The following is a 17,756-nucleotide window of genomic DNA, read 5'->3' on the forward strand; positions in this document are numbered from 1 at the left end:
CACATTCGCATTGGCTGAAAGCCTTCAGACTCTTGCAGGGTGGTTTCAGGGCCAGGCCTAGTGCAGTGCCCCTGCTGCCCGTGTCCTGCAGGCCTCCTGTGAGGAGAGGGTTCCGGGGGTTGGTGGTGTGTGCCAGCCTCTGGCCTGGGCTCCCTAGGTCTCTGCAGCCCCATGCTCCACGGTTCTAGGAGTCTGGTTTGCTGAACTGTGGCCATGAGGCTGTCTAACTATTTTCACAGACACTTTCTGGAACCCTTCTGCTTCTGTGGTAGTTTTGTCTTTTGGTATATTTGTTCTTCAAAGACTTGAATGCCTTGCCCTTAATAGAAATACTATTTATAAAGTGTTTTATAAGGTATTTACTTGCTGTAAATACTTCTTGGCTGGGTCTGTTAAATGCAAAACTCTGGGGGGCTTCCCTGGGGGCGCAGTGGTTAAGAATCCGCCTGCCAATGCAGGGGACACGGGTTTGATCCCTGGTCTGGGAAGATCCCACATGCTGTGGAGCAGCTAAGCCCATGCGCCACAACTACTGAGCCTGCACTCTAGAGTCCGTGAGCCACAACTACTGAGCCCGTGCGCTGCAACTACTGAAGCCCACGCACCTAGAGCCCGTGCTCCACAAGAAGAGAAGCCTCTGCAATGAGAAGACCGCTCACCGCAACGAAGAGTAGGCCCCGCTTGCCGCAACCAGAGAAAAGCCCGCACGCAGCAGCGAAGACCCAACGCAGCCAAAAATAAAAAATAAATAAAATAAAATAAATTAATTTTTTAAAAAAATGCAAAACTCTGGCTGCATTCAGGGAGCCCGTGAGGGCTTGGTCGTCAGGCAGTGATTCTGGGCCTTTTCCAGATTGACAAGAACCTGAGGTCGCTGGAACGGTGCCAGTCACTGGAGGAGACTCAGCGGCTGTACGAGGCTGGTGACCACCGGGCCGTCGTGTGCCTGCTCCGCCCCACCTTGTGCCCCAGTGGGTTTGACCGGGCCAAACACCTGGAGTTCATGACGTCTGTGCCTGAGAGGCCGGCCCAGCTGCTGCTGCTGCAGGTGTGTGCTGTCCCGGCCCCTCTCCTGCTTGTGCCTTCTGCTTGGCCGGAGTTTCTTCTCCGGGGGCTTGGAGGCAGCCCTGGAGAAAGTAGAGAGAAGTGGAGTAAAATCCGCCCCCTCGGGCACCGGGAAGACGTGGTGAGAATATACGGCGGGGAATTGGAACCTAGGGTTCTGCTGGGCTCAAGGTGAGCCTGCGCCAGGCTCTGAACTTCCACATGGCAGAGGGGGAAGGGAGACTAGTCAGGGCTTAGCCATCCATCCACCTGATGGTTCATCTGCCTGTCGTTCATTGCTTTTTAAATTAACTATTGAGTACATATAAAATTGATAAAATATCTATACAATGTAAAGAATTAAGAGAAGGTAAATAGTCCCGTAGGATTAAGTAGTTGAAGGAAAGGAACACAAGTGTGGTGTGTGAGGCCCATGTGCCCTGTCGGCTCCTTCCACGCCCCCGTCCTCAGCACGTGAACCTCTGCTGAGAGCTGGCCTGGCACCAAGCCTCTGCTGGGCTGCGTGGTCACTCAGCCTCCCCGCACCTCAACGTCTTGTCTCTGGAGCGGGGATGGTTATTGTACCTCAGAGGCCTGCTGTGGAGTTTCATGAGGCATGTGTGGGCGTCACGCCTGGCATGTGGCAAGCCCCAGATGGGTGCTGGCAGTGGCCGCTGCCGCCATCCTCGGGACGCGTGGAGATGGATGTGGAAGATGATACACAGGATGTGCTCATGGTGTGGGGTGGGCTTTGATTTATTATCTCACTGGGTCCTTCCTCTTCATTCTAGGAAGAGAGCCCAGTCTTCTCTCGGGCTTTTTAAAAATTTTTATTTTTTTAACCTTTTTAAAAATTTTTTTGGCCACACCATACAGCATGTGGGATCTTAGTTCCCTGACCAGGGATCGAACCTGCATCCCCTGCAGTGGAAGTGCAAAGTCTTAACCACTGGACCGCCAGGGAAGTCCCCTCCCGGGCTTTTTGAACTGACTTTCTTGAACTGGGAAATGGTTAAGAGGTGTGACTGGGAACAAGCGGAGGTGAAAGGGGAAGAATGGGGAGAGGAGGGCAGGGGACGAGCTGTGATGACCTCAGCGCCAGTGGCTGTGAGGTGGACAGCTGAGTGTGCCAGGGACAGGCCAGCTCAGTGGCTCAGGTGGTCTTGCTCTGTGGTCTGGAGCTCCTGGGCAAAGTGGGCGGGGGGCCCCAGGGGAGGGGGCTGCTGCTGGGGAGGCACCGCACGGTGCTGAGGCCCGAGATGAGGCCTGGGCCAAGTGCTGGGGAATCTGCTGGGTTTTGCCCCTTTTCCTCTTGAGAGCGTGTGTTTTCTTATTGATTTGGAATGCTTTTTATATATTAGAGATATTAATCTTTTTCTCATCGAATGTTTTTTCCCAGTTTGTTGTCTGCTTTTAAATTGCAGCTTGTGCTTTCTTTGACGTACATAAGTTTTGAAGTTTTAGGTCATTAAATCTCTTGATGTTTTCAAACAGTGGTGAATTTGTTCATTATGCTTAGAAAGCCTTTTCAAGGCTAGAACAACATTCATCCAGTTGTTGCACACACAGGATGGAGCTCCCACAGTGTACCTGACACTGGGCAGCGGGGAGGCCCCCTGACGGAACCTACTCTCCACAAGGGAGGCTGCAGGGGGCGTGTCAACAGACAGACAGAGGCCTGTGCGCCTTGCTTCTTCCTGCAGTGTTAGGTGTTGGGTTCATGCTCGCGTGTAACCCGCTTCACCTAGCTTTTGTAGGGTGGGGGTCTGACTTGGAATTCTCTCTGGGATATGCAGGAGGCTTGGTCTCCCTGTGTAGATGAGCTGCCTGCCACATTCTTCAGTGTAAGTGTACAGTCTCCTCATGGTTGCGTTGATTCTTAGTCCTGATACTTTGGGTTGCTATTTGAGCAGGACGTTTTTGCTGGTCATTATGTCTTCTAACTACGTTTATGGTTTATAGGAACCCTGTTGATTTTTGCGTGTTTATTTTAAATCTGGCCACTTCACTGCATTCCCTTTATTTCTGATGGTTTCTGTTTTGGGTGGATGGTCTGTTGCCACAGTCAGTGGTGATCTGCTCTCCTCATTTGTTGGCAGTTATTCTTCTGCTTTTTAGCTCTTTTCAGCCTCAAGCACTGGGGATCATGTCACATTAGAGTGATGGGTCCTTGTCTTGTCCCTGACTTTCTGTCAACCAGTCCCTTGCGTGTTCTGATCAGGTGGGGTTGGCTCCGGCCTGCGGCCTCCACCTCTGCCCCTGTGGGCTCTGTCACACCTCAGCAGCTCCTGCTCGGTGCTGGCTTTCCCTAAAGAAACACAGACCCCGTTTTCCTGGCAGTTAAGGCTCTTAAGTTGGGGGTGGTTTTGATCTGCGTTCAGGTGTGTTTCTGCCTGTCTGTCACCTCAGAGGGTGGTCGAGGTGGGCGGGCCTGCTCTGCATGCCCTGGACCCCTGTGGGGCCAGGCGTGGCGAGCGTGGCCGTAGCTCTCACAGCGCCTTCATGCCCCCTCCTCCCTCATTCAGGACTCCTTGCTCCGGCTGGAGGACCACCGGCAGTGCTTCGAGTGCTCTGACGTGGCTCTGAATGAGGCGGTCCAGCAGATGGTTAATGCCACTGAGGCTGCCGCCAAGGAGGAGTGGGTGGCCACGGTAACCCAGCTGCTGCTGGGCATCGAGCAGGCGCTCTCAGCAGACAGCAGCGGCAGCATCCTGAGGGACTCATCCTCCGCCGCTGGCCTCACCCGGCTCACCAACAACCTCATCCAGGTAACCCGGCTCCTTCCCGCCCGCCCGCAGCCCGGTTGGCCCTGAGGACGTACCCTGAGGGGAGCTGACCCTGCAGTGACGCCCCATCGCCCCAGGTCATCGACTGCAGCATGGCTGTGCAGGAGGAGCCCAAGGAGCCCCACGTGTCCTCGGTGCTGCCCTGGATCATCTTGCACCGCATCATCCGGCAGGAAGAGGACAGCTTCCGCTCCCTGTGCCACCAGCAGCAGCTCCAGAGCCCGGCAGACGAAGGTGTGGGGATGCGGTCCGGTGGGGGCGGTCCTCAGCCCGGTGTCCCTGCCTCTCATCTCTGCCTCAGGGCCCTGCGGCCCTGTCCAGGCACCGTGAGTGGGCTTGGGCTTGGGCAGCGGATGTTTCGTGGCACTTGGATGGAAGCAGAGGCTCCCCACCATGCGGTGGGGGGGGGGCGTGGCCTGTGCAGTGTTTCACGTCGGGTGCAGGTGGAGAGCACCGTGAGGAGTGGGCCTGCTCTGGGAGCCTCGTGCCGCCAGCTCCTCCAGTCCCTGCACAGCCCGTGGGCCCTCGGGTGTGGGCCCGGGCAGCTGGAGGGCAGCACGGGGCAAGCAGGCGCAGGTTCCACTTCTTGGCCATGTGACCATGGACCAGTCAGGCGACCGCCAGCCTCTGTTCCCCCGTCCACTCTGGGGATAGTGGCACCATCTCAGGGTTGTTGGAGGACCTATGGGGCAGTAAAGCCATTGTTGCCACGGCAGGTCAGTGCTGGCACGAGGGGTGCTGGTGCCGAGTGCAGAGGCCGCAGGGGTGAACCAGGGCCCTGTGTGGAGATGGCACTTGAGCCGGGTCAGCACAGTGGTAGGAAATGTGGTCGGTGCAAGAAATTACATCAAAACAACAGCTAAATGACATTTAAGCAAAGAGTGTAGCTCTACCAAATGGACTTTATTCCTTTGGTTTTCTCGCATTTTCAATCTAAACTTGGCTGATACACGTATACTTTTTATATAGCTATGATTACAATACACGTATTTATGTGTATATTCAACCAGCTTAAAAATGAATTTATTGGGGGGGTTTTCCTCAGTCATTTGACGGATCAGCAAAGCGCACAGGAAGGAAAGTCAGCTGTGTGGCCACAAGCACGGAGTCCACACCCGCTTGCCTTCCTTCCACTTGCTCTCTTGCTCCAAGTGCTTCACTCCTCAGGTGTCTGTCAGCTGCTCTCTGCTTGTCAGGCCTCCGTGGGTGAGAACCTCTGGCCTGGGAAGGTTCACGGTGGGGGTGACAGACGGGACCACTAGCAGCACCCACAGTGCCACGCCTGAGGCCTGACGGGGGACCGGGAAGTGATGGGGCAGCTGGGCAGGGACCCGGAAGGGCTGGGCATGTGGCTGGACTTGGCAAGGAGCCAGACCGAGAAAAGCTTTCGCCCCCGTGTATAAGCTATGTGGCTGTGTTCCATTGTCTTCACGATGCTAGGAGAGGTGCCCTGCTTTGCCCAACTCTCAGGGCAGCGGTGTTTCTCTTACTGGTCATTCTTTAGTCAATACCTCATGCACGTCTTTTTGCTTCTGCTGAATTGATTTTTTTGGATAAATTTTTAAAACGGTTATCTTTAGAGCGCTTGACAAATAGTGCCTCTGTGTTTTACAAAAAAGCTTCAGTGGTGAAAAAAAATTAAGGTTTACACCTATAAATGTAGGTGTAAAAAGACTTCTGGATTAAAGTCTCTTCTTAATTAATTATGCAAGCACAATATAGGTTTTTCTTGGTTTGCTTTTTTGTTTTTTTAGTAACAGGATTTCTTTTGTTTTATTTTAAATATCTGTTTATTTATTTATTTATTTGGTTGCACCTGGTCTCAGTTGTGGCAGGCGGGCTCCTTAGTTGTGGCATGCGAACTCTTAGTTGCAAGATGCATGTGGGATCTAGTTCCCTGACTAGGGATCGAACCCAGGCCCCCTGCATTGGGAGCGTGGAGTCTTATCCACTGTGCCACCAGGGAAGTCCCCACAATATAGTTTTTTAAAAAACTACCAGTAAGCAAGTAAGGGAAGGAGGACAGTGCAAGGCCATAAACTTCAAAATGGTGGGCTAGGGAAACAAAGATCCTGGTGTACTGGCCGCCGGTGTGGCCCGTCCCCTCCTCCACCCCCAGGAGGAGGACTGAGGGGACAGGGTGAGTGGACAGAGTCCTCTGTTCTGTAGAGAGTGGGCTGGTGGGGCTGCCCCCTGTATTGCCCTGGGCCTTGGCAGAGGCAGGAAGGGCTGCTGGGTCCTGCCCCTCCTGGTGGCAGACTACATGGAGGGCACTCTGGCCGGCAGTAAGGGGCCGGCGTGGGGCAATGTTGCATGCTGAGTTCCCTGGAGCAGATGCTGGGATGGTATATTAGGAATTTCTACTCGTGAAAGGAAGAGGGAAGCAGCGGGGAGAACAGGGTGCATCCTGACGTCGTCTCGGCCCCCGGCGGGGGCTCTGTAGCATGTCGGGCAGAGGAAGCCAGGCCTTTGCCCTCTCATCTCACTTCAGTCACTGGACGTGGCTCCCGCGGCTGTAGCCAAGCCGAAGGAACTGCTGGCTGGGGCCGTGTGCTGGCCGCACTGCTCTCCCTGGGCAGCCATTTAGGAGATCTCGGAAGAGAGGACAAAACCCCGGTCTCCCAGTGCGGACTGATGCAGCCCTGGTCGAGCAAGCTCCCTTCTTTTCCCTCAGCAGACACAGGCAGCGGAAAGTGATTGAGAGCAACACCTGCTGTGAGCTCACAGCTTCGAGGAAGGGCAGGCTGGTCTTCTTTGTGGGAGATGCCCCAGAAAATTCCTTTATGGTGATTGCAGCGCTGCCATGGTCTGAGGAGCCGCCCTGGCTGACCATGAGCAGGGTGGAGAGAGGTGACATGGCGGGCGTGCTGACAGGTCATGACCCACCCCTACCCCACAGCCCGCATCAAGTACAGGAAGGGAAGAAGGAACACACCATTCGAGAGACAGGTGAACTAGGCCTGGAAGAAAGCATACAGCAAGGAGCAGAGGCAGAGGCTTGTGGGTGATTGGCCCAAGAAAATCATTTGTTAAAATTTCTAAGACGATAAGCAGAATGAAATGAAATGGAAAACTGCAGAACTAAGGGAAAACGCTGCAAACCACATCTCACCATTATAAACTAATAAACTAAAACAGCGAGGAGCAGAGTGAATATGACTGAAACTGCAGGAGACGGATTAAGAGCTAACAGCACTGGAGAGAAGGTGGTAGATGTGGAAGACAGAGGTGGTCCAGTGTGAGGGTGAATGGGGCCCCTGATGGCAGCAAGGAATCTGATGTCACATACAGGAAGGGTTCTCTGAATTGTAATAAACACTGAATCTGCAGGTTCAAAGTATATACCAAGAAAAGTTGATATGCAACAGTCTACATCAAGATGCATCCTGGTGAAGGATCTATTTTAGGGGTAAAGACTTGTCAGGTTTCTAAACTGAAAAATCAATTTATCTTATTGGGACAAAGAACAGGGCTCATTTCAGATTTCTCCCTGGCAGTGTTCAGTGCAGTTGGGGTCATGTCCATATGTCTGCAGGGTTCTCAGGGCTGGAAAGTGTGGGCCCAGGCATGTAGCCAGTCGTTTGTAATTACAGTGGATTCCAGCTCCTTGAGTGCTTCTTAGAAGCATGGCTGGAGGATGAAGTCAGTAAACCAACATGAGTCAGGATGGAAAAGCCACGGGAAAGAGCTTGCGATGAGCACCAGATCCACTTAGAATCGGAGTCGAAATAGAGCAGCCGGGCTGATTATGGCTGCAGAACAGAATGTACGTGTTATAACCCTACTGCACTAGAAGCAGTATGCACAACCAGATTAGGAGCTGGGGGAGAGGAGTAAAAAGCTACCACAGAGCCATCACTGACCTGGTGTAACAGTCATTTGATGCTGTTGAAAATGGAAATGAAAGGACTTCCCTGGTGGTGCATTGGTTAAGAATCTGCCTGCCAATGCAGGGGACACTGGTTCGATCCCAGTCCGGGAAGATCCCACGTGCCGTGGAGCACCTAAGCCTATGCGCCAGAACTACTGAGCCTGTGCTCTAGAGCCCGTGAGCCACAACTACTGAGCCCAGAGCCCGTGCTCTGCAACAAGAGAAGCCACCTCAATGAGAATCCCGCACACCACAATGAAGAGTAGCCCCCGCTCGCCGCAACTAGAGAAAGCCCGCGCGTAGCAACAAAGACCCAACACAGCCAAAAATAAATAAAATTAAATACTTTTTTAAAAAAGTACAAAACAAATTTCATGAAAGAATCTTGATTCTGTTTTCTCTAGTACTTTCTATCCTAATGTGTTCTGTCCTAATCCTCTTTAAAAATGTTAGTTATAAGACCATGATGGGTTATGGCTCAGAGTTTCAAACACACCAAGGTATCTTTAAGGAACTAGTCATAGTTCTAGTGATGAACAAACATTTAACTGAGATTTGGTAGTTCTTTTTCCTTCTGTAGTAGTTAAACAGACCTAAATATAAGAATTTTTAAGTTAAGCAATGGTATGTGTAGTATGGGTTCCATTGTCATAAATGACTTGTCTCTCTCTTTCAAAATGTCTCATACACGCATAGAAAGATGCTTCCAGTGATGTTCACCAAATGTCACCCTGGTTATCGGGGGCGGGGGGGGTGGGGTGGGGTGGGCAGTGCTGCTGTTTGGTGATGGACCATTCCTTCCGTATACGGTCCTGTGTGATCTGAATTGTTTTTTGATAAGCATGTACTGCTTTAGTAAACCCAGTCACATCATTACTGATTTTAAAAGACAAAAAGATGAAAAAGGAAAGAGGGGGAACTCTGCGGCCCCTTGGTATAGACAGAGGAGGAGGGCCCACTGCTCCCAGCCGTGCTGGCACTGACCCTGTGTGTCGCCTGGTCTTTCCTCAGTGACAGCCGATCTGCCCATGCTCCCTTCCTCCCTCATGCTGCTCAACACGGCCCATGAGTACCTGGGCCGGAGGGCCTGGTGTTGCAACTCCGACGGGGCCCTGCTGCGATTCTACGTAAGTGCTGCTGGGGCACGCCTGCCCTTCTCTGGCCATTGTCACCCCGGGTCTAGAGTGCGTGCCCGTGCTTTCTTGCTTTCTTTCTCTCTCTCTCTTCCCCTCTCTCTCCCCGCTTCTCTCTTGGAGTAAAATTTAAACTATTGACTCTTTTTTTAAGTGATTTTAGGTTCATTTAGATTTTTTCTTCCATGGTCAATTCTGTTTTTGGAATACTGTCCATGTAAGCATAAAGTTGTTCACGGTATTTGCTGATGATTTTAAAAGTCTCTGGAGTACCTCTAGTTATGCCCCCTTTTTCATTGCTAAAATCATTTATTTATGCTTCCTTTCCCTTTTTTGAAAAACCAGTCTTTTATGAGGTTTATCGAAATTAGTTTTTTCAAACTACCAGTTACTGGTTTATTGACCTATTTTTTCTTTGCTTTCTAGTTCACTAATTGACACTTTATTTTTTACTTTCTTTGGATTTGCTTCGTGTTTTTTCTAACTTATTGAAGTAAATGCTTATTTTAGTGATCACCTTCTAATACATGTGTTGGAGATTATAAGTTTTCCCCAAGTACATTTTTAGCTGCATGCCATAAGTTTTGATATTTGCGATCTTTATTTTTATTTTAATTTTTTTTCTATGATAAGGTCTTTTTTTTTTATTTTTGAATTTTATTTAATTTATTTTTTTATACAGCAGGTTCTTATTAGTCATCAATTTTATACACATCAGTGTGTACATGTCAGTCCCAATCGCCCAATTCATCACACCACCACCACCATCCCCCCGCCGCTTTCCCCCCTTGGTGTCCATACGTTTGTTCTCTACATCTTTGTCTCAGTTTCTGCCCTGCAAACCGGTTCATCTGTACCATTTTTCTAGGTTCCACATATATGCGTTAATATACGATATTTGTTTTTCTCTTTCTGACTTACTTCACTCTGTATGACAGTCTCTAGATCCATCCACGTCTCAACAAATGACCCAATTTCGTTCCTTTTTATGGCTGAGATATTTGCTATCTTTATGTAACTGATTTCTAATTTTATCAAATTACGTTTGGAGGATGTGGTCTGTATTATACCTAGTCCTTGGTATTTGTCGAGACTTGCTTTTTGTCTAGTTTTGGTAAAAATACCGCGGATGCTTGAAAAGAATGTATGTTTGCTAATAGTTGGGCATCATAATGGTAGCCATTGCTCTGACCTCTGTAGATTCACCAGTTGACTATCATTCACCTCCTCTGAGATCCTCACTAATGTCTGTCTGCCAGAGAGAGGTTCCCTCGGCCCTAACGGGATTTATCGTCTGACATTATAACTCTTTAATTCACACCCCTCCACGGGAGTCTGAGCTTCCCAAAGGCAGGGACAGTGTCTCGATGTGCCCAGCATAAGACGGTGCTCAGTAGATATTTGGGGAGCAGATGAATGTCTAAATGAACAAGTGTAGCTAGAAACTGCAAGAAACTGCCTGGGGTGCTAGAAGGAGGGAAGGTGGGCAAATCCTCAGCACGCCCTGCGGAGCAGGGCCCAGATGGCTCCCAAGGGGGTGGCAGGCCCGTTCCAGGACACAGGCCCAGACAAGCTCCTCAGGTTAGCAGAGCTGATGGGCCCACTGTGCAGGCGGCTGCCGGCCCTCCCCCAGGTGCCTCTTCCTGCCTGCCCACCACCTAGGTGCGCGTCCTCCAGAAGGAGCTTGCTGCATCCACCTCTGAGGACACTCACCCATACAAGGAGGAGCTGGAGACAGCCTTGGAGCAGTGTTTCTACTGCCTGTACAGCTACCCCAGCAAGAAGAGCAAGGCCAGGTACCTGGAGGAGCACTCGGCTCAGCAGGTGAGGGCCCCCTGGGGGCGGGGCTTGGGCTCCCCTGGTGGGGGTGCTGTGGTGGGGGGGGGGTCAGGGGTTGGGGGGTGGGATTTGCTGCATCAGGTGGACTAGTCCCACCAAAGACAGTTCTTGCTTTCCTCGCAAGAACTAGTTTCATAAATGTTGACTAATCATTCAAAAATGCAGCATGGCAATTTTTCAGTAGATCTTTTTTCCTCCAATTCGAAAAATGCAGATGATTCCTTAGAGGGTTTCCTTTTTTTTTTTTTTTAATTTTTAAATTTTTTATTTATTTATTTATGGCTGTGTTGGGTCTTCGTTTCTGTGTGAGGGCTCTCTCCAGTTGCGGCAAGTGGGGGCCACTCTTCATCGCGGTGTGCGGGCCTCTCACCATCGCGGCCTCTCCCGTTGCGGAGCACAGGCTCCAGACACGCAGGCTCAGTAGCTGTGGCTCACGGGCCCAGTCGCTCCGCGGCATGTGGGATCTTCCCAGACCAGGGCTCCAACCCGTGTCCCCTGCATCGGCAGGCAGACTCTCAACCACTGCGCCACCAGGGAAGCCCAGGGTTTCCATTTTTTTGGTGTTTGGTTTTCAGACCACTAGTGGGTGTGTTACCTCAGTGGTCCTGAACACGGTCAATTATTCTTTGAGGGAGTCCATCCCCTAAGTGCATGCGACTCTGGGCAGGGTCCCCGCCGTGACTGCCATGGCATGCAGAGCGCCCTGGCCCAGAGCAAGTGCTTGGTCAGTATTTGGCAACCAGGTGACCTGCCGTCTGTCATGGCCATGTGGACTCAGAGCGAGCCCTCGGTTCCAGTGTTTGTCTCTATAAAGACCGGGTTTGTGCTGGTTCACTTTTCTGCTCATCACACACTTGGGTTTGGGGATTGCAGTCGGCGAGCAGATGTTTTAAGTATGTGGGAGTCATTTGAGGCTCTCCTCGTCTACACTGGACACTGAGCATTTCTGTAGAAGGACTCTCCCCCGTGTGCTCTCCCTGGACCGCACTATGGCCTGCCTCTGCCTTCTTTCAGGTGGATCTGATATGGGAGGATGCCCTGTTCATGTTCGAGTACTTTAAGCCCAAGACCCTTCCTGAGTTTGACAGCTATAAGACCAGCACCGTTTCCGCTGACTTGGCCAACCTCCTGAAGCGAATTGCCACCATCGTGCCCCGCACAGAGCGGCCAGCCCTGAGCCTGGACAAAGTCTCCGCCTACATCGAGGGCACCTCTGCAGAGGTAGGAGCTGGTGTGCCAGCCGTGTCCTGTCTCCTCCAGCACCTCCACCTGCGTGCCTTGGCCTCTCCCCTGCTCTGTGCCAGCTGGCAGGGCCCTGGGAAGTGAAGGGCCCTGGTCGCACCCTGGTGACACCCAAGTCCCTGGCTCCATGTCCCCTCACCCTTGCCCTCTCACCTGCCAGGTGCCCTGCCTCCCTGAAGGGGCTGACCCCTCCCCTCCGGTGGTGAATGAGCTCTACTACCTCCTGGCCGATTACCATTTCAAAAACAAGGAGCAGTCCAAGGCCATCAAGTTCTACATGCACGACATCTGCGTCTGCCCCAATAGGTCAGCCACCGGGTGCTGGGCAGGCCGGCTGCGGGAGGGCTGGGGACTCGTCTCGGAGAGCTCTTCCTGGGGCGGTTTGGGGTTTCCCTGCCCACAGCAAGGAGGCCAGGAAGAAGGAAGGAGAGGGCGGGTGGGCACTCCGCAGAGGCGAGGAAGGGCAGAGCCTTCTTCCCCAGTCCCTGGGGTGGGGGCGGGGTCAAAGCAGGCAACTGTGTCCTTCTGGTGCCGGCCCACAGCCCTGGGGAGTCGGCTGGGTGGACTCTTGCTTCTTCCACTGCAGTGTCTTTCGTTGTGGTTGTTTTCTTCTTTGGGGGCAGGGGAGGGGGCTCCTTCCTTCCTGGGATGCAGTGCGTTGATGGCAGGAGAGCCCATCATACGTAAGGCTCGTGCTTTCTTCCCAGTGGTCCCTGGTGGCCTCTTCTTAAATCATACTGATTGGCCTGATCCTCGTGAAGGGCCTGCTAAGCTCATACAGTCTGACTCGCTTGATTGAGAGGGAATCTTTTCTGATGGCTGCTGCGCCTAGGAGGGCCAAGGTCGGAAGGAGACCACTCTCTGCTGGTGACCTGTGCCTGAAGGGTCCAGAGTGGCCTCCATAGGCAGCCTTCCTGGGAGTTGTCGGGAACGGAGGGCTCTACCTTATCAGGCAGGACCCACCTGGCCGGGGGAGGAGGGCTGGGGTCTGGGTGGAGAAGCCAATGCATGACTCCCACAGCTGTGGGAAAGGCTCTCCCACAGCCCCTCTTGCTCAGCCTGTGGTTTCCTCCAGGCAGGGGCCTGTGTGGTGGTGGCCCTGGCTGTCCTCCCCGTGGTTGCTGCCGACTGGGGTCGTGGGGCCCAGGGTCGCCCTGGCTTAGGGTTGCGTGGCCCCGGGTGGTGGATCAGAGCTGCACTCAGGCTGGCTGAGTGCTCACTCCCTGCTGCTGCCACATCCGAAAAGTGACAGTGACAACACCCACCTGTCCGAGGGAAGGGGGAGCCTGGCTCCTGGCAGCACCCAGAGGAGCGTTTCAAGTTTTTGTGACAATGTGTCTGTGTTCTGCTTGCTTGTATTTGCAACAGGAGATGATGGTTTCTGTTTTGGTCTCATGCAGGCACGTGGGCACCTGCTGTGGTGTGGAAGGAGCTGCCCAGGTGGAAGGTCCCTGACCATTCCCGCCATGCTCTCTCCCAGGCCCCACCCCAGGAGAAAAGGGCGCTCAGGACCCCTCTCGAGGGGGGTCCTGCACTGTCCTCTCAGGTCTCTTCTGCTCCCTTATCTCTGGTCGCTTGGAGAGCAGCAGAAGTGCCTGGAAGCTTTGTGAGCTGCCCAGGTTCCCCTGACCTTGCACAGCCCAGGGACTCCAGGGGCCGGCTTTGAAGTTTGTGCCACGGTAGTGGAAGACTTGTCAATCTGCGGAGGGTAGCATGCCCGTGTGATTGCTGCCTTTTCTGTTCTCTGTGCTAGAGAATTCCAGACTCTTTCGAGGGCCCAGAAGTGGTCTTGGTGCCTCAGAGAGGCTCCTGCATTCTCACCAGCAGTTTCTCTGGGGTGGTCTCAGAATGATGGGGTCTCATCCATCACATGGTCCCCTCGCTGTCCATCTTGCTGCTGGTGCTTGAGCTGGAGAGGGCAGGGTCCCAGGGGGGAGTGAGGAGCCGGCAGAAGCTAGGTGGCAGGGGTCTCAGGAGTCTGGGCTGCTCTGTGCTGTTGGTCAGGGAGGTTATAGGTCATGAGGTTACGCCTGCGGAGCAGGCCCTTTCCTCCCCCTCAGAGCCATCCTGGGGGTACGTCCTCCAGGCAGGGGAGCAGAGGGCAGCAGGGTGCCAGCATCTGGCTATGCCAGGGGCGATCCTCTCAGGGTGGTGCCTGGGTGCCGTGAGGGGCTGGGTGACTTGTGTCCTGTGCTCTTCTCTGGAGGTGGGCCTGCGGGGCCATGTTTCCTGGCTCAGGAATGCCTGTGGTGGTGGAGTTAGGAAGTCTGGGGGGGGCCCATGTGCCCGTGGGCACCGTGTCTGCAGGGCAGTGAGGGCAGCAGTATGTTGAGCCGGGCTGTGTCATGACCACAGGTTTGACTCCTGGGCGGGCATGGCCCTGGCCCGGGCCAGCCGCATTCAGGACAAACTGAACTCCAACGAGCTGAAGAGCGACGGTCCCATCTGGAAGCATGCCACACCCGTGCTGAACTGCTTCCGGCGGGCGCTGGAGATCGACAGCTCCAATCTGTCCCTGTGGATCGAGTTCGGCACCATGTCCTATGCCCTGCACTCCTTCGCCTCACGCCAGTTGAAGCAGTGGAGGCCCGAGCTGCCCCCTGAGCTTGTGCAGCAGGTGAGGGGCGGGGGCGGCCGCTGTCCTGGGGTCCATGCCAGCTTGGTTCCTGGTCTCTGGACACTGGGTCCGGGGTGGGTGAGTCCAGGGCCAGTCTCCTGTGAGCGCTGGTCAGCCACCAATTTCAGGGCCATGGAGAAGCTGTTGTCTCTTCCCTGCTCCCTCAGAGGAGCTTGTTGAGTCCTTGTAAAATTCTTGACACTGTGCTAGGAAGTTTGAAGCCCCTCCTGGTGGGAGAATGTTCCCCTAGTGTGGGTGCTGGGGGTCTGGCCCGAGGGCTGTGCTGCAGGGGCTCCCTTGGCTCCTTGAAGAGGGACGTGAAGGAGCCACACGGCGTGTCAGTGTGGCAGGTGTGGCAGTAGGACACCACATGGTCTCATTCCAGATGGAGGAGCGGCGAGACAGCATGCTGGAGACCGCCAGGCACTGCTTCACTTCGGCGGCGCGCTGCGAGGGTGATGGGGATGAGGAGGAGTGGCTCATCCACTACATGCTGGGCAAGGTGGCTGAGAAGCAGCAGCAGCCGCCCACCGTGTACCTGCGGCACTACCGGCAAGCCGGCCACTACCTGCACGAGGAGGCGGCCCGCTACCCCAAGAAGATCCACTACCACAACCCCCCCGAGCTGGCCATGGAGGCCCTGGAGGTGACGCCGCGCTGGCCCCGGGCAGGGACGTGGGGAGAGGGTGGGCCGGTCTCACTGTCTCCCTGGGGATGAGGCACACGGTCCCAGTGACTTCCCTGCAACCCACTGGAAACTTCTTTGTGTGCAGTTCAATTAAAACAGCCTTTCCTCTCTCTCTCTAAGGGGTGCTCACCATCCTTTCTGGGGGAGGGAGCATTAGCACGCGGCGTCCCTGGCTCCGGGGCACTCGCGCCTGCAGCCTGGTCCCCAGGTGCATGGGAGAGCTCCCAGGCTGCAGGGGGTGCCCCGAGTACTATCCTGGTGGGACTCAGCCGGGCAGCTGCCGGCCCTCTGGACCCCTGGTTCAGGGTCTTGCTCTGCTCCTCCTGAGCAGAGCGCATGTGCGCTGCCTGGATTTGCATCTGTGGTTCCAGGTGTGTGGCTCAGTGCTCTCGTTGGTGCCCATGGTGGTACCGTGAGGGGGCCACTGAGGACGCAGCGCAGGCATGGGTGCACCAGGCTTCCCAAGGCCCTGGGCTTGTCAGCGTTACCCTTTCTCAGGCTGCCTGTCCGCCCCCACCGATCCCCTGCCCAGAAAGGTGCTTGAAATTTGGGGCAAAATCTGCTTGCGTATGCCTTTTTTGCATTTAGAGGGTTTTTTTCCGTTTATTAAATTAATACATGTTAATGGTTAAGAAAAATGTAATAATCAAATAATTCAGAAGTGTTTAAACTGAAAAGTTAAAGTCCCCACTGATCCTAGTTCCTCATCCGCAATAATCCACTTTAACAGTTTGGCCATGTCCTTATTTTTCTAGGCGTGTTTCCTATTAACATGTAGACACACAGTAACATTTTCTTACCATCTTTCATTTGTTTTTCTCATTGGACTAGATGTAGTGGAAGGAGCTGAGGCTTCCTTCATGTTCTCATGCCCCCTCGCCTGGCTGAGCACCCAGCCCCTTCTTCATGGGTGTGGCCTCTCCTCCACTCCCTCTGTGAAGGGTGCAGGCTGGGCGTGGCTTCGTGTGTGTATCAGGGAGCACTTTTTTTTTTTGGCCTTGCTGTGGGGCTTGCGATCTCAGTTCCCCAACCAGGGATTGAACCCAGGCCACAGCAGTGAAAGCACTGAGTCCTAACCACTAGGCCACCAGGGGTGTCCCAGGGAGCACTCCTCCGAGCCCTTCCCAAGGTCACGTAACATTAGATCAACGATGCCCTGTGCCTGGAGCCTTGTGGTGATCTGTGAGCCTTGTGAGCAAACAAAGAAGTCTCGTTTTAAAAAGTTCGCCTTTTTAAAGTGCTCCATGCTGAGTGGTGTATAGCAATGTTGGGCCACCTCTGGGGGTTCCTTGTGGAGCGTGGAAGGAAACTTCCTGTCTAGTGCTTCCCCGGCAGCATCCTGGTAGGTGTCCGCACAGCCCAGGCCCCATGTCCTTCCTCATCGCATTTCTTTCATGCTTTGCACTCGGCTCAGGAGCCCGTCCTTGGAGGGACTCCCGCTTGGGGCATGAGAAGGCTGCCGCCCAGAGGAGTGGCTGGCGTGCCCTGAGGCCGCTGCGGGAGGGCAGTCAGCACACTCAGCCTGGGCTCTCTCACTCTCGGGAGAACGACTGCTCTCTTTTTCCTGCATGTATTTTCCTTGGACTTTTGGCCTCTGCTGCTGTCTGATAGAACCAGTGAGCAGGCAGGATGCTGGCCCTTCAGGGCCCAGGGCCTTCCGGATGAGGGGCTGAGGCCACCCTCCCAGCACACCACCCGGGCTCTCAGGGGGCAGGCGCTCAGCTGGACCATGTGTCTATCTTGCTTTAAAAATGGCATTCCTCTTTAAGAATTTAACCTTGCCCTGGTGATAATTCCCCTCTGTTGTTGAGCCTTCATTCAAAATACTTTACCTGCTGCTTGGATGACCTTTGCCAGTGGAACACTTGGCTCTCCCTCGAGTTTGGCCACCTGGGCACATATGGGTGCCCCGCATCTTAAAATGGACTTTCTGGGCCAGTTTCTCTGGGGCCCACGGGTTGGCTGGAGGTGGAGGGGCTCTGCGTGTGGGCTCCTCTGTCCGGGGTGCCCGCTTGAGAGTGTGGCCTGGGCTGGACCACCAGGCATCTCACCTGGGTGGGTCCTGGCTGGTGTCTGTCTAGAACTGCCTCTGGGTGAGGAGAGGCTGGTTAATTGGGGCCTGTGGCCACAGCAGCCTTCGTGTCGCCCACTGTGCTGTCCGTGGGAGCCAAGTGGCACCCACACCTGGGTGGGAAGGTCAGGCCTGGTCACCTGTGGTGTGTGACACTTCCTGGGGGCAGTAAAGTGCCCTGAGCTCTCCTGGCTGGGGACCTGGGCCGCTGGCCTCATGCTTGTGAACGGACGAGTGTGGTGAGGACGGAGGAAAGGAGGGAAGGCCTAGGCCTGACTGCTGCAGCACTGCCTGCCTGCCTCTGTCCGCAGGGCGGCTCCGGGGCGGGGACACAGACAGAAGTCCCACTACTTGTGGCCTCAGGAGGCCCATGGTGCCGGGGAGACGTGTGTGCAGGAGCTGTCCACTCTCCGCGGTACCAGGAGGGGGCACGGGTGCTGGGTGGGGGGCTGTGCTGGATTAACA

General features: G+C 54.2%; 1 protein-coding gene across 8 annotated transcripts in view; it reads left to right on the plus strand.

The window, feature by feature from the left end:
• CABIN1 (calcineurin binding protein 1) overlaps positions 1-17,756 on the plus strand; it is a 101,510-nt gene that overhangs the window by 25,243 nt on the left and 58,511 nt on the right. For 7 of the 8 annotated variants that reach the window (XR_009005013.1, XM_057526250.1, XM_007196313.2 and 4 more), the window contains exons 16-24: positions 854-1,048; positions 3,570-3,812; positions 3,908-4,064; positions 8,713-8,828; positions 10,497-10,658; positions 11,688-11,894; positions 12,076-12,221; positions 14,271-14,532; positions 14,918-15,178. Coding sequence is in view for 7 of the 8 variants with exons in the window: in XM_057526250.1 (XP_057382233.1) it covers positions 854-1,048; positions 3,570-3,812; positions 3,908-4,064; positions 8,713-8,828; positions 10,497-10,658; positions 11,688-11,894; positions 12,076-12,221; positions 14,271-14,532; positions 14,918-15,178 (1,749 nt within the window). In the remaining variant the exon portion in view is untranslated. The remainder of the gene's footprint in view (positions 1-853; positions 1,049-3,569; positions 3,813-3,907; positions 4,065-8,712; positions 8,829-10,496; positions 10,659-11,687; positions 11,895-12,075; positions 12,222-14,270; positions 14,533-14,917; positions 15,179-17,756) is intronic. The other variant, XM_007196317.2, reaches the window with a different exon arrangement.

The sequence above is a fragment of the Balaenoptera acutorostrata genome, chromosome 13 (genome assembly GCF_949987535.1).
Source record: "Balaenoptera acutorostrata chromosome 13, mBalAcu1.1, whole genome shotgun sequence".
Taxonomy (NCBI): Eukaryota; Metazoa; Chordata; class Mammalia; order Artiodactyla; family Balaenopteridae; genus Balaenoptera; species Balaenoptera acutorostrata.